Genomic DNA, 14,998 nt, shown 5'->3' on the forward strand with positions numbered 1-14,998 from the left:
TCCATGCCCTTGACTTGTTGACCCTGAATCCAATTACCAGTGACCTTAGAAGAGAATGGTGATGGAGATTTAAGACACTGAGACACAAGGAAAAAGGCCTTGTAGAGAGAGAAGCCTAGGTTGGAATTATGCCGCCATAGTCAAGGAATGCCAGGAGCCACCAGATGGCAGAGACAAGGAAGGATCCTCCCCTAGAGCCTTAGGAGACAGAACGGCTCTGCCATACCTTGATATCAGACTTCTAGCCTCTAGAACTATGAGAGAATAAATTTCTATCGTTTAAAGACACATGGTGAATGGCAATTTGTAATCACATCCCTAGGAAACAAATAGAGATGGTGACCTAGATTGGGAGTGGCCAGCTCTTAATTTTCTCCACGTTATTTCCTGTGCCTACACTCAGCGCCCAAACACAGCGAGCAAGGGTGAGAGGCTCCTGCCTCTAAAAATAATAAGAAAATAGCCACTGATATTTAGTTACCCTCTGTAGTCTGAGATATATAGGCAAATAGAAAGGACAAAAATATAAATGCATATACTTATAAGAATAAGGTTTCTGCTAGTACAGGAATCTATGTTACTCCTTTAGCAAACATTAGGGAACACATTTCTGATATCTGGCTCTTTTCCCATTCTCACCACTCAACAGAAATGACCACCTGTGAAACCACTACTCAAATAATAGTTGAGGATTATGGGGTACTACTTCTACGCCCACTTTTTGTGTGCTGTGATTATTCAGATGCTCTGGGAAAACACTTCCAGCCTATCCCATTCTGAAATACAGAATACTCTGATTGGCTTAAACTCACGCTTCTATAACCTCGTTAACAGGTTTCAAGCACATCTTTTATAAATGGATTATAAAAAACCACTGAATCTGGCCTACCATATTTAACTATTCCAGTGTGAATGTTAATTGTAAAGATAATTTATTTTTTGAGGCACATGACAAAACGTTAGTCTAAAAAATTCACAATGTGTAGACCTCTTATAATACTTTTAAGCAGACTTTGTTTTTTAAAGCAATTTGAGCTTCACAGCATATTAAGCCCAAATTACAGTCTCCATATACAGTATTCCCTTTGCTAGCATTAACATTACCCCCATTATCAAATCCTGCAGGAGGGTGGCGGACTTGTTACAATCCATGTACTTACACTGGCACATCATCATCACCAGAGTCCACCAAGTTCACTCCTGACCTTGTACATTCTAAGAGTTTGGACAAATGTTTAATGACATGTACCCATCGCTATGGTATCATTCAGAATATTCCCACTGTCCTAAAAACCCTCTGTGTCTGCCTTTTTCTCTCTCCTTCCTCCCTAAATCCACTCAACCACTGATCCTTTTCTTGTCTCCATAGTTTTGCCATTTTCAGAATGTCAAAAAGGGTCAACGTACAGTATGTAGTCTTTTCTGAAAGGCTTTTTCTCACGTAATAATATGCCTTTAGGGTTTCTCCCGGTCTGTTCATGGCCTGACTGGTCATTTCTCTTTAGCACTGAGTGTCCCACCGTCTGGGTGCACCACAGTGATTCACCCATTCACCTACCCCTGGAGGACGTCTTGGTTGCTTCCAAGTTTTGGCAATTGCGAATAAATCTTCTATTCACACCCGTGTGCGGGTTTATGTGTGTACATCGTTTCTTTACTCCTTCGGGTAAATACCAGTGAGCGTGACAGCTGGATCGTAGGGTAAAACTAGTGGTTAAGCCATGCTTAGTTTTAAGAAACAGCCAAACTGTCTTACAAAGTGGCTGTTCCACTCGGCCTTCCCACTCTGCATGAGCGTCTCTGCGCCTCCACGCCCTCAGCAGCATCTGTCCCCGGTTTTATACTTTCGCCACTCATTCTGCCAATGAGATATTGTCATCGTATCTCATTATTTTAATTTGTAACCCTCTAATGACATATGATATCTTTTCACACGCTTATTGGACGCCTATATATACATTTTTGTCTGTTCAGGCCTCTTGCCCATTTTTTTTTTTTGCTCTTTCTCCCTGCTCTTTCTGATTGCTCCCGTCTCCATACATGCCTGCTGTCCCCCCAACCATGCCTGTGTCCCCCCTTCCCCGCTCACGGCCTCTCCTGGTGCTCCCCTCAGCCGGCTGACCCGCAGCGCTGTTTCCCCCCCTGCTCCCCTAAACCGCCCTTCCTGCCCCTGCACTCGCCCCCCCACCTCCTCTCCTCCAACCACTCTCGCCCCTGAGGTGCCTCGTCCTTGGTTGCCCCCCACCCCGCCCCTGCCCCTCCCCCACCCCGCCCCTGCCCCTCCCCCACCCCGCCCCTGCCCCTCCCCCACCAGCCCCCTTAATCTCCCTGGGGCTCCCCCCTCTCCTGCAGATTTCTCCACTTCCTTCCCGCTCTTGCTGCGCTCTCCCTGCTGCTGTCCTGCCAAGCCCTCCCGCATGCCCTCTGCGGACACCTCCCCGGACCCCTCACCCACCTCGCCTGGCTCCCATTCGCCTCCTGACACCCCACAGGCTCCTCCTGCGCTTTCCCGGCAGCCCCTTGGCGGCCTCCACGGAGCTCCTCCCGGGGGAGCGGGGGGGGGGGGGGGGGGGGGCAGGGGCCGGCGCTGGTAAGGGGGGGAGGGGAGGGAGGGGGGAGGGGAGGGAGGGGGGAGGGGAGGGAGGGGGGAGGGGAGGGAGGGGGGAGGGGAGGGAGGGGGGAGGGGAGAGGGGAGAGGGGAGAGGGAGGGGAGGGAGGGGAGGGGGAGGGGAGGGAGGGGAGGGAGGGGGAGGGGGAGGGGAGGGAGGGGAGGGGGAGGGGAGGGAGGGGAGGGAGGGGGAGGGGGAGGGGAGGGAGGGGAGGGGGAGGGGAGGGAGGGGAGGGGGAGGGGAGGGAGGGGGAGGGAGGGGAGGGGGAGGGGAGGGGAGAGGGAGGCTTCCTTCCTAAGCCCCACCCCACGAAAAGCGTGCTCTCCCCGGGATTCGGGCCTCTCATGAATTGGGGGAGGGGGGACCTCAGAAGGGGGTGTTCTGCAGACCCCCAGGCCGGGAGCAGTACCCCCCCTCTATGAACCAGAGCTGGCTCCGTTTTTTAAGAAATAGGGTTGTTTGTTTTACCGTGGTTGAGTTTTAAGGGTCCTTTGTGTAGTTCACATAATATCCTTTATTAGATGTGTCTTTTGCAGCTGTTTTCTCCCAGCCTGTGGCTTGCCTCTCAATCTCTTGATAGCGTCTTTCTCAGGTCAGATGGCGTATGTGATTTATTTTATTTTTTTTAAGTTTTGTCATTTTTTCAATTTATTTTTCATTTCACTTTTAAAAGGTAAATTGATTTATGAAGTGTCGTGATGCAAAACTATCTTTTAAAATAAACACATTTAAGTAAAAACGTTAGCCCATCTTTAAAAAAAACACTGAGTAGGTAAGAAGACAGCTGGTCCACAGGGCAGGCTCCCAGCGGGTAAGGGAGAAAGGCTGGGGTCTGCCCCAGTGCTCCCTGCTTTGGGGGGAAGGCAGAGGGCTGACCAGGGTCCCTTCTGAGAGGTGCTGGGCATGCTGTTTCCCCTCCTAGAGCTTGGCTCTCAGGAGGTGTGACTCCTTGACAATGCGGAGCCCCAGGGTCAAGGGTCTGCCCTGCAGGCGGTTCTAGAATGCCCTTCCTCACCCTCACAAACATCGGGAAGTGACGGATGCTTGGCTGATCACGGCTCGGAGTTCACAACCAAAGCTAACTTTGAGCAGTACTGGTAAGGCCTTGAAATTGCTGCCGGCCTCATGTCCCTGGCCTGCCTCTGCTCTCCTAGGAATCCCTGAGGCTGGGCTGAACTTGCTAGGAAGGACACTCTCATTGCCCCAGCCTGGCTCTGCAGAGTTCCAGCCCTTTGCTTTCTGTCTATGGATTTATTTTGTACCTTCACCTTCAAATAAAAGAGGGGCAAATATGAACAAGTTGCCGCTCTCATGTGTCTCTCCCTCAACCTAGGAGAGCCACTGGACTTCCCCTGCTCTCCTGAGCTTCAAGAAACCAGCAAGGGGCAGGCTTCCCAGCACTTCTCCCTTGTCCCCAAGCTCTGGGAAGGGTTCCAGGAAAACTGTGGGTGTGAAATGGGGTATGCAATGAAAACCTAGAAAATCTAGAGGTTCCTACTTCATCTTAGCACAGCATCATCTAATTAGATATTAAAATTGGGAAAAAAAACCCCACCAGTTCTTTATTTGTAGATCCTCGAATCATCTTGAATAATTTCTTCTATATTAACCTGTGAAAAAAGGCCATCCAGCTGAGAAGGGAGCTTAATGGAGGCGGCAGAGGGGACACCTTTTACCTTGCCTCCCAGGATGGGATGGAGGCCTCTGCCTGGCCTGCCCCGGTGTGGTCTGGACCACCACGGACATTCCTTAAGGAGCAGCTTCCCTAACGTGGACTCTGGTTGCTTGTTGAGAAGCACAAGCTGCAGGGGAGAAAACTGAGGTTTGGAAACGAGAGTATTCCAGCACTGTTCATTCGTAGCTGCCCTCACCCTGCACCCCCGGTTTTCCCAGAGCCCTTCCCAGAGCTTGCTTCAGCCTCAAGTTCCCAGATTTCTCAGAAAAGATACCAATTTAGTGTCTGATAAGATCATTGCTGTCAAACAGCCCACCTTAGTTTCAGCCAGACGGTAGCAGTGGTTTCCAGTGAAAAGTTCAGAGAAAGGTGAAACTTCAAATTTCACCTTTCCCCTCTCCCTGGGCCCCAGAGCCGTGTCTGAAGATTTCCCATTAGTTTTCCCCGGGGAAGGTGAGGGCCCTCATTGCAGGTAGGTACCCGAAAGGGCCTTGAACGGTGGGATGACCAGCCATCGCCTTTTCCTTCAGACAAGTTGGACGCACAGACATATTCACATTTTGCTAAATGAGTTTCTAATTACCCATGTATCACAGGCTGCTCCCTGACATTCTTTGGAACACAGAAAAGCAAAAATAAATAAATAAAATCCCTTACTAGAAATATTTAGGAATATTTTGGAGTAATTGATATTTTCTTGATAAATAATATTTTTGTACTTTGCTGAGGGAAAGTTGCTGCTAGAAAAATTGAATAAGAAGTGGGAGGAAAAAGGCCTTTGGCTTTGTTTTGAACAATTGTGGGCCCCCAGGAGAGAGGAATTGTGCTTTTGGAGTTAAAGGTTATTTTTAAAAATTACTAACATCACCCACTTGATATATATATATATATAGTGAAAGGTTTAGAGTCCAGGTAATAATTCCCATTTCTTACAAAATCTCTGCATTCCCACAGTGAAGTTGTTTAGCGAGAAATATGTCAGGGGAGACATGAATCCAGATTTAAATGTCAAGTTTTGGCAGAGTCCAGATTGAATTATTTATTTAAAAAATACCCTTTCTTTGTAATTTTTCCCTATCGTTGTGGGTTTCTGTTTTGTTACAGTGAGTTATAAACTAAGTAGTAAAAGGAAACCAAAGTAATTTCCAAAGAAGCTGAGTCGGGAGTAGGCACCAGGCTGGAAAGAGATGGGTTTCATGGGAAAGTTTTATTCACTGACTTGTGCAGGGAGCACACAGCTGGTTATTTTGACTGTTAACCTTTAGCAAGATGTTAAAAAAATATTTGTGAGGTCAAGGCCACAGCAGGACAGGGCAGCAATTTTAAAGTGAGAGTCTAATATTTGTGAAGTTAGGGCAAGAGTTTGGTCCCTGGTCAGGGCATATACCTAGGTTTTGGGTTTGATTTCTTGTCCGGAGGCAATCCATCAATGTTTCTCACATCAATGTTCCTCTCTCTCTCTCTAAGTCAATAAACATATCCTTGGGTGAAGATAAAAAAAAAAAGTAGTGGCCAAGGTGTTCTCATATTAAAGTCTTACATTAAAATATAAAAATATACCAACAAATAAAGCACTTCAACAGAACATAGTTAAAATATTTCCAAGGTAAACACAGGTAAAATATTTCCAAGTTTTTGAACATTTGCTGAAGTCACTAACTAATAAAATAATCCTTTCTACCTTTTTGTAAGTTAAACATAAAAGTTCTTGGGGTCCAGAAATTCAGATAGGCAGTGTTTGAGGGCTGGTTTGTTGCAAAATCGATGACTCTTGATTAGATGGTGTTGGTAGAGATATATTTAGCAATAAGCATTCAATGATTTGAAACAATATTGTTACATATTTCAATATTTCACTTAAAAGTGAAGTAAATGTTTCTTAAGAAACATGATTTTTCTGTTGGACTCTGTAAGACAGGTAAGGAATAAGGACCACGGTCAGTTTCTTAGATATTCAACTTTATTGAAATACATTCATTCTAAGGCACAATTAATATCATTAAGCCCTTTTCTTTATAAATCAAGTGGTTAATTTACTAATGCAACAAAACCCGACTACTGTAATTATCTGTTCATTGTGTGTCTCCTAAAATCTTACATGAGAAAGCAAATATTAGGCACTGCATATATCTAGGGCATAACAACTCATTTTAAGCACAATAAACACTCTATGAAAAATATAAACTAACTTTTTTTTTGGCCAACAACTGAAAGGCAGTAATGCCGGTTGCTGATATGGCTGGGAATAAAGGCATCTGAGCGTGAATGTAAGGGACTACATGAACTTTATTGTATTAGGTTCTACTAGCCATCTACTGCTGACAGCAGGAAAAGTCTGGCTCAGCCATTGATAAGATAGAGTGAGGGAAATGACTAGAAAACCAAAGTAAATGTTATTTCCGCACTAATATTAATAATGATAATTTTTAAATATTGGCAGTACATATTCATTTAGTATTTATTCTATATTAGGTCCTAGAATAAGCTTTTTCCTTGCATCAGGTAATCTGACTCTCACCAACAGTCATTGGAAGGTCGGTTCAATTTCTACATTATTTCTCCTTAGAGATGTGGGGTTTTGAGGGGCAGCACATAGCAAAGGTAAGAGCACAGACATTGGAGACTTATTACCTTGGTTCAAATCATTAAATTTCTCATCACTCAGTTTCTTCATCAGAAATATTGGATTAAGGTTCTATATATGTAAGATATAGAACATATTTATAGGAAAATCACATGGTAAGATTTCTATAAATGTAAGCTCTTGTTACTAGCAATGATAAATGAAGAGATTGACAAAGTGAACTCAGGTGACCCGTTCCATGCTACAGAGCCAATTGCAATGTCTGATAAGCTTGGGTCTCTTTTTGTAGTCTAAGAAATCACCTTGATTTATTAATCAGCATTGATTAATTTCTAAACAGCACATTCAGGAAATACAATGGTGAATTTGCAATTCAGTGTGGGACAAGAACAATTAAAACAAAAACCAGTGCGTTACTATATGATGGTGAAAGAGGGACAGATAGTAGGGAGCTTACGTCTGCACTGCTCATCTGTCTCCTAGTCCATCACTCATGGCCCAGGTGACGATCTTAAATAAATTAACAATGATGTATGAAAATTGCAAACTGATATACATATATATACATATATATGTGTGTGTATATATATATATATATATGTATATATATATGTGACTCCAGCAAGCTCTTCAACAGGTGAAAAACCACAGCATATATTCTAGATAAAAGGCATGATTTTAATGTCAAGAAAAATGAAACCAACTAAATTTTGCATTTCATATTATCCTGATATTGAGTAACAATAAAAGGAGGTCACATTAAAGTAGAAGCAGCATAAAAGACAATGAAGTGTCAATGACAGGCTCCAACTAAGAAGGGCTCCCTCAGAATAGAGATCCCGGCACGCGGTCAGGCCCCGACTTAGCCCTCTCATGCGAGGCAGGGAAATGACAGGTCTGCAAGGGCAATCGAATGTGCCATCTGGATACCTGTGAAATGGGGACGGCTTAACGAGAGAATGCTTAATGAGAGAACACTTCGCAACATCCACAAAGCTTACGCTTCCTCCGTCAGCATCAAGGAACACACCAACCCTGCCCAGGGGGTTCTCTATGTACTGACGAGTCACTGGGGCAGTGGTCCAGAGAGTGTGACGATGACCCTCCCTCACGGATAAAAGAAGAAATGTGTCCTGGCATTCAGTCAGTGTGCCACTCTTCCGCGGCCAGGATTCCTTACATACCCCTACAGCCCGGTCCCAGGACTTGTCCACATGCAGCTCCCAGTAATATTTGCCAGAGGTGAAGACCTGGGTTCCCCACGCAGCAATGCAGTTAGATGCTCCAGGATCCAGAGACACACGTGGACTGTCACCCATAAACCTCAGACTTCTCACATCGTCGAACAACCTGATATTGTGATTGGTTATTTCAGAAGTGAAGGAAACGTCCACTGTGAAGAAAAGAGAATATTCCAGTCAAAATCAATGTTAAAAATAAAGTTGTCTATGAGAGAAAGGGTCTCCTTTGTCCCTGGAAAAAGAGCATTCCAACATTAGGAGGGCAGCTCTGAATGGAAAATATTGGATTCAAATGAGGCCCATATATCTCCCAAAGAAACAAATATCTAGTTACAATGAAAGACACTTCCTAAAAATCAGAGATCATAAAGGAGAAGGTCCTGTCTACTTCTGAATGCTTACTTTTTGTAACACCTGAAAAGCTGGACACCTGGGCAGTGCCACCAAGCCCACAGCAAGAAAACTTACCTCTATCACCCCTTCTTGGGGAAGAAAAATAATTTTAGTCTACATAAACGGAGATCACTTTGCCAGGATACAATGATATTCCAGTTGACAATACTCCAGTTAAGTAAGCAACTTGACATTAAAGAAGAAACCAAAAGGCCTTCTTACGTGTGATTTCTTACTAATAATTGTCTGCCTTTGATAACTGGTTCCACCTGAGAACTTAGTCTTCCTCTTTCTGATAGACTGACCCTCCAGGTTTAGGTTTACCATGGAGCTCTATGTACGGCCTCGTTGACCACCAAATTATTTCATTGCTATTATTCATAAATTCTTGGCTTCTGCATTTAGTTTTTTTTACATTTCTGATTATTTCTGACTACATCCATTGAAACACACATTATACATCCAATTACTAAAAATTTTGAAAGCAAAAATTAAAATTTTAATTCACAGCACTTATTTGAAATGGAAATATCTTGAACTGATATCCAGTTTTCTATAGCTCAATGAACAACTGACATTTTATGTGATGCTATTTCTAAAACTCAAGGAGCCCTTTCTTGGCCCATGTCCTTTATCTCATTATATAACTTATCAAATTTATAAGTAATCGATTAAGCCTGAGGTACATCTATCATTACAGCAGCTTTGATTTTATCTTTTCCTATATTAGAGTGACCTCATGACGAAGTAGGACTGTATATACCATTTTGCGGGCTATTTGCCTCTGCAAGATAAAGTTGAAGAAAGAGGAGAAGATGACCACTAAACATCATAACTGAAGGACCCCGCAGGGGGTCCCAGCAATGGGGCAGCTCACCTCGGAAGCGGCGGAGCCTGTTCATCAGTCCGCTGATGGGCCGTGCGGGGAGCTCTGGCTGCAGAGGCCGAGGCATTGCAGCTGCTCCTGCTCACTCCTGTAAGGAGGGAGATGCAATTCATCTTTCTGGTGCCGTCACGATTCAGCTGAACACTCTTCATGAACACCCTTTTGTTCACAATCATGGGGTAGAGCTGTGCCATTCTAAAGGATCTCTTACTTTTCTTCTTTGCCTGCTACCACCCCCATTTCTCAGAGGTATACTTGTCTCTATTGCTTAATTCTTAGAAAATCTAGTCTTTGCACTTTCAGTTCTTATTGATTGTGGAATATAAAACCATACACTTCTAGAAAGGTCTGCAATGAGCCTGACAACACATACCTCTTTCAGCCACAGAAGGAAAAAAAATACTAATTTCTGATCAAAAGGAACAGGAAATCATATTCTGCAAAACATGCATAAGTAGATGCACACAGAAATAATTGAGAAAATCTGAGAAATTATGTCTTCACTATTTTAGAAGTAGCTGGATCTCTTTCACAGCCCTCACAAGCCCCAGTTAGCATTGAAAACCAACTCACCTTCTCAGTTTGTCTCCTACTTCCTGTCAAAGAAAAGATAAGCTTAGACTTCTTCAGAAATAGGCTATTTTGCCAACCAGTCTTTGAGTTTGGGGAAGTCCAGAAAAGTACTAATCACCTGCAAACTGTGTTGTAAATTCATTTTCCTTTTCCCCCCTAAAGATAATCCTGACACAACATATTGTCAGAATCTAAATTCTTTTTCAAATAATTTAAGTTTATTTGTTATGTAAGCATAGGTGGTGTACAACCTTTTATTGGTTATATTAATTTCAGGCGTACAATATAGTGATTCAGCATTTTAAACCTTATATATAGTGATCACCCCACTAATTCTAGTAATAATCTGTCACCATGTAAACTTATCACAGTATTTTTTACTGTATTCCCATTCCCCTTTTTACCCCCCTCCCCAGCCCCCACTTCTGGTAACCACCATTTTATCTGTTTTTATGTTCCTGATGAATTCAGGACAACTGTGTGTGAAAAGAGAGAAGACAAGGGTAGTGACTACATTGCTGTTGCTCTCAGCTCTCTGCATACGGGTCTTTCCTAAGGCTTGTTCCCAAGGGTAATATGCCCCAAATGAATGGCAAATGAAACCAAGGATATCCCAACAGAATAGGAAATACATTGGAGCTTCTACCAAATGTCTCTACATCACCCACTTACAGACCAAAATTAAAAGCTCTTGGATACGTTTTTCCTTCCTGCTGTTTAGTGAAGCAAGAAACAAAAGGAGGTTTTGAGAAGGAAAATGTTCCATAGGGAATCTCCATAATCCCAGTTGCAAAAAGCGTCATTGCTCATGGTTAGGTTAGGAGGAGCAGCTCATCTGTATTATGCCCAGCTGGGAGTCACTCTCCGCCATAGATGCAGGAGGTGAAGAAATATATCATTGGTACCAAGGGAAGAGGGGAGCTCAGAGGTGTAGGCTTCTGATAATATAAAGTATTCCCAGGCACATGCTCAGTTCCTACCTTGAGCATCTCTACGTCTGGTTTCAGACACATGTCCATGAGCTCATCATACATTGCTCTTAAGCTCATCTTCTTTTTGATCATTTCGGCTTGACGTTTCTCCAGTTGCTCAGACATCTTTGACCCTTCCTTAACAAGACTCTCTAAGTATTTTTTGTCTTCCTCATGGAGAACCAGTTGCAGCGTCTCATAAAAAGCCCTGGTCACACACTCTCTCCAATCTCAGTGCTTCTTTCTTCACTTCTTTACTTAAAGCAATATCATTCTCTAGCTCCTGCACTATCACTTCTCAGCAGCGTCTCATAAAAAGCCCTGGTCACACACTCTCTCCAATCTCAGTGCTTCTTTCTTCACTTCTTTACTTAAAGCAATATCATTCTCTAGCTCCTGCACTATCACTTCTCACCATCACAGGCGCTGGTCTCAGTTCCTTTCTCCGTCGGGTCTGTGTCAGCCTGATTCAGGGGGAAACACGGTCTCATGCTTACCATCCAGTAGGCAGATACTCTGCCATCTTTACTGAGATCTCTGAATTTCTTGAATCTTTTCCCATAAAGATCTCATTTGGTTTGAGAGCTTCATCTGCAAAAAACAAGAAAACAAAGAAAACTGAATTTTAGCACCAGAGGAGAAAATAAATTTAGGTTTCAGACCCTAAATGATGGAGACAATGCAGGGATGTTAGATAAAAAGTACTTTAGGGAGAGAAGGGTCATGACGTATCCCTGTTTGGCCTCGCTAATGATAAAGTTTAGAAGATTTCAGCCTGTAGAACCACAGAATGCAACGTAGTCATTTGTCCAGGGAAGCTGATCAGGATTTTACTTAGCCATGGAGACTGCTTCTCAGATAGAGGCATCTTACATCAACATTTGGAGCTAGTGATACTTGTCTCCTGCTGGTTCCAACATACCTCATCCTACTCCTTTGTCCCATGTTGGCAGATACGTATCCATTAGAAAATCCTTTTTGCATTTCCAGTTTTTACACCAGAGACGCTTTCTCGAATGAGGGCTTTCCAGTGCCTTGAGCACGGTGCTCTATCATCAAAACAATGATGGTCATTAACTTAATTACTCCCGCATTAAATGCAACCTCCATGAAGGCCGCTGTGCCAGCGCGTTCTCACAGCTTCGTTATTGGACTGAAGTAGGTACCAACACAGTCAGCATAAAGAGAGTATTTAATCACCCCCCAGCTTTCTAAGCGCTTCCAGGGGCATCACTTACCCGTGTTGCTCAGCAGCCCCTTCTGTGGGGCAGTGCCTGTGATCGCCGTGCTCCTGAGAGCTAGAGCAGCGCCAGCCGAGCAGGCCCCAGTGTCTTCACGGAGGGTCTGCTTCGTCTCCTTGTGCATCCTCACCTGTTTTCCTCAGAGCTCAGGAGTTGCCGCAGAGTGGCTTTTCTGGCCGTGGACACCAGGTTTTTCAGAAGAATACTGGTTTTGAAGTTTGTCTGCTTCGATGGCTCCCTGCACAGAGGACAGGCAGGGCTTTCGACTTTCTCCCAGCACACGCAGCCAGCGCTGATTGGATCTATAAGGTCACTCAGGCAGATGACACGGGTGAGTTCTTTATGGAAGTTCTGTGGGCTGTCTGAGTCCATTTTGCTCAAGGAAGAAAATCAGGAGTTTATTCCTCTGCGCAGGAGACACAAAGATCTAAGCAAAATTTGACTCAGGTTGTGACTCAGTAACAGTGTGCCTGGAGCAGAACAGGTTTGATAAGGCACAGGACACAAGTGGAAAGCAGACGCAAGGAAAGCTCTCACCACCTGTGGAAACCATGCCTGGCTTTCTGGCCAACACTATCCACCTCCTGTCGCCTTTTCCTCTGCACAGAACAGAACCCCAGTTTTGTTGAGTTCTTTCTTTCTCCAAATAGTTTGAGTTTCTGGTATTTGACCCAAATTTATAGCTCTAGGTGCTGGGTCCTGAATGCTCTAAAATTCCATCTAACTCTCAATGCCAGTCATTGATTTAGCTCAAGATATTTGACTTCAATTTTCATTATTTCATGTAATTGTCAGGCATTTGACCCTGGATGTCCCTTTTTATCTCAATCAGAATCCACATCCCAAAACTTATATTTATTTATTTATTTATTTATTTAGAGATTGATCAGTTGCTTCTTCCATGTACCCCAGAAATCCACCCCGTAACCCAGGTATGTGCCCTGACCGGGAATCGAACCTGCCATATCTTGGAGCACAGGATGATGCTCCAACCAACTGAGCCACACTGGCCAAGGCCCCTATTTTTTTTTTTTTTTAAAACAGTACGTGAATACATTAAGAGTTAACAAAGAGGAAACTAAACATTGTCAAAAAGATCAGATTCTAACCAGAATCCACTCACATGATTATACTAACATGTTTCATTTGTCCTCTATTATCTATATCACTTAATCAAAGCAGCCAAAAATTAGAATGGCTGTATATTTAAAGTCTTCAAAAATGATCATTGAATACTTCTTTTCATTGTGATAAGATGTAATTTGGATATATTCCAGTAGGTGGATTGTAGTAGGCGGAGGCATGAGCAGAGCAGGAATGCTGGGCCAGGTGCAGAGGGTCACCAGGGCAGAGAGCTAGCAATGGGCAAAAGCGACAAGCCCTTGCACACCACCCCCTTAAGCATTAACCCCTGGAGAAGACATCTAGGCCTCAGCTGTGTTTCAGCTCCAGGCCCAGAAAAGCTACAAAACCAGGCAGAGCCAAGCCATGGCTGACACCAGAACCAGCTACAATGAGCTACAATGACTAATAACCCCTCCCTCTGGTGCCGACCGATCAGTGGAGACCAGGACCCTGAGGAGACACACTGGGAAAGCTGATGAATCTTCTACTGAGATTCTCTACTGAGATCTGATATAACAGTCCTCAGGATGGAGGTCCCAGCATGGCTCTTTTTTTTTTTTTTTTAATATGTTTTTATTGATTTCAGCAAGAGGAAGGGAGAGGGAAAGAGACAGAGAAACATCAATGATGAGAGAGTCATTGATCGGCTGCCTCCTGCACGCCCCCTCCTGGGGATCCAGCTGAAACCCAGGCTTTTGCCCTGACTGGGAATCTAACCGTGACCTACTGGTTGATAGGTCGGCGCTCAGCCACTGAGCAACACCTCCGGGCCCCAGCATGGCTCTTTCTATGGAGCACAGCCTCACCTTTCCCCACCCCCTTCTGCCCCTCCCTCTCTCTAGCATACTCCAAACCTCTCCTCCCTCTTTCATCTCTTGGGCATTTTGCTTAAAACTGGGTCCTCATGCCCATACTAGTTAGAGTCATCCCCAAACTTCTCACATTTCTTATATGCTCACAAGTGCCACTTTTCCGATGCCCCAATCATTTCCTACCTCCTTTAAAATGTAAGTCAGAAAACTCATGCTGCTCCAGAGACATTTACTTCACTTTAAAACAAGATTCTCTCCATGGCTGGTGTGGCTCAGTGGTTAGAGTGTTGCCCCCCCCACACACCAAAGGGTCAAAGGCATGTACCTCGGTTGCAGGTTTGATCCTTGGCTCCGGTCAGGGTGTGTGGGGGAAGCAACCAACCGATGTCTCTCTCTCACACTGATGTTTTCTCTCCCTCTCTCCACCTTCCTTCCACTCTCTCTAAAAATCATGGAAAAAATATCCTCGGGTGAAGATTAACAAAACAAAAAATAAAACAATATTCTTCTCAAATCACAGAATGTTTTATCTAATTATATATTATAAATGTTACCTCTCTCGTGCATATAGACATGTACATTTAGAGTAGACTGTAATGTACACTACATATAGAATCAAATATTCCTAAAAAATGTTTTTAAATCTATGCCAAGTACAAGTCTATAAGATACCTGGGCACTACTTTCTGAGTCCTTATAATACACAGGAACAACTAAGGGTTATAGAAGAAAACTAAAGTTAATTGTATTAATTCCAGCACACTTACCAAAACAGGATGCCAAAACAGAAATGGAATCATTTTAACTAAGTGGACAAACCATGTCATTTGATAGAAACAAACTCAGCTTGGTAATTAATTAAAATTAGGAAATTTTTTTGTTTTACTT

General features: G+C 43.7%; 1 protein-coding gene across 1 annotated transcript; it reads right to left on the reverse strand.

Moving 5' to 3' along the window:
* Positions 1–3,661: 3,661 nt before the first annotated feature.
* LOC107532372 (tripartite motif-containing protein 43-like) lies at positions 3,662–12,545 on the reverse strand. The gene is given in 6 exon segments (XM_087822156.1): positions 3,662–3,877; positions 8,053–8,261; positions 9,380–9,466; positions 11,348–11,484; positions 12,171–12,260; positions 12,262–12,545. Coding segments are annotated over 6 exon segments (1,023 nt in total).
* Positions 12,546–14,998: the final 2,453 nt, after the last annotated feature.

The sequence above is a fragment of the Miniopterus natalensis genome, chromosome 11, assembly GCF_054644295.1.
Source record: "Miniopterus natalensis isolate mMinNat1 chromosome 11, mMinNat1.hap1, whole genome shotgun sequence".
Classification (NCBI taxonomy): domain Eukaryota; kingdom Metazoa; phylum Chordata; class Mammalia; order Chiroptera; family Miniopteridae; genus Miniopterus; species Miniopterus natalensis.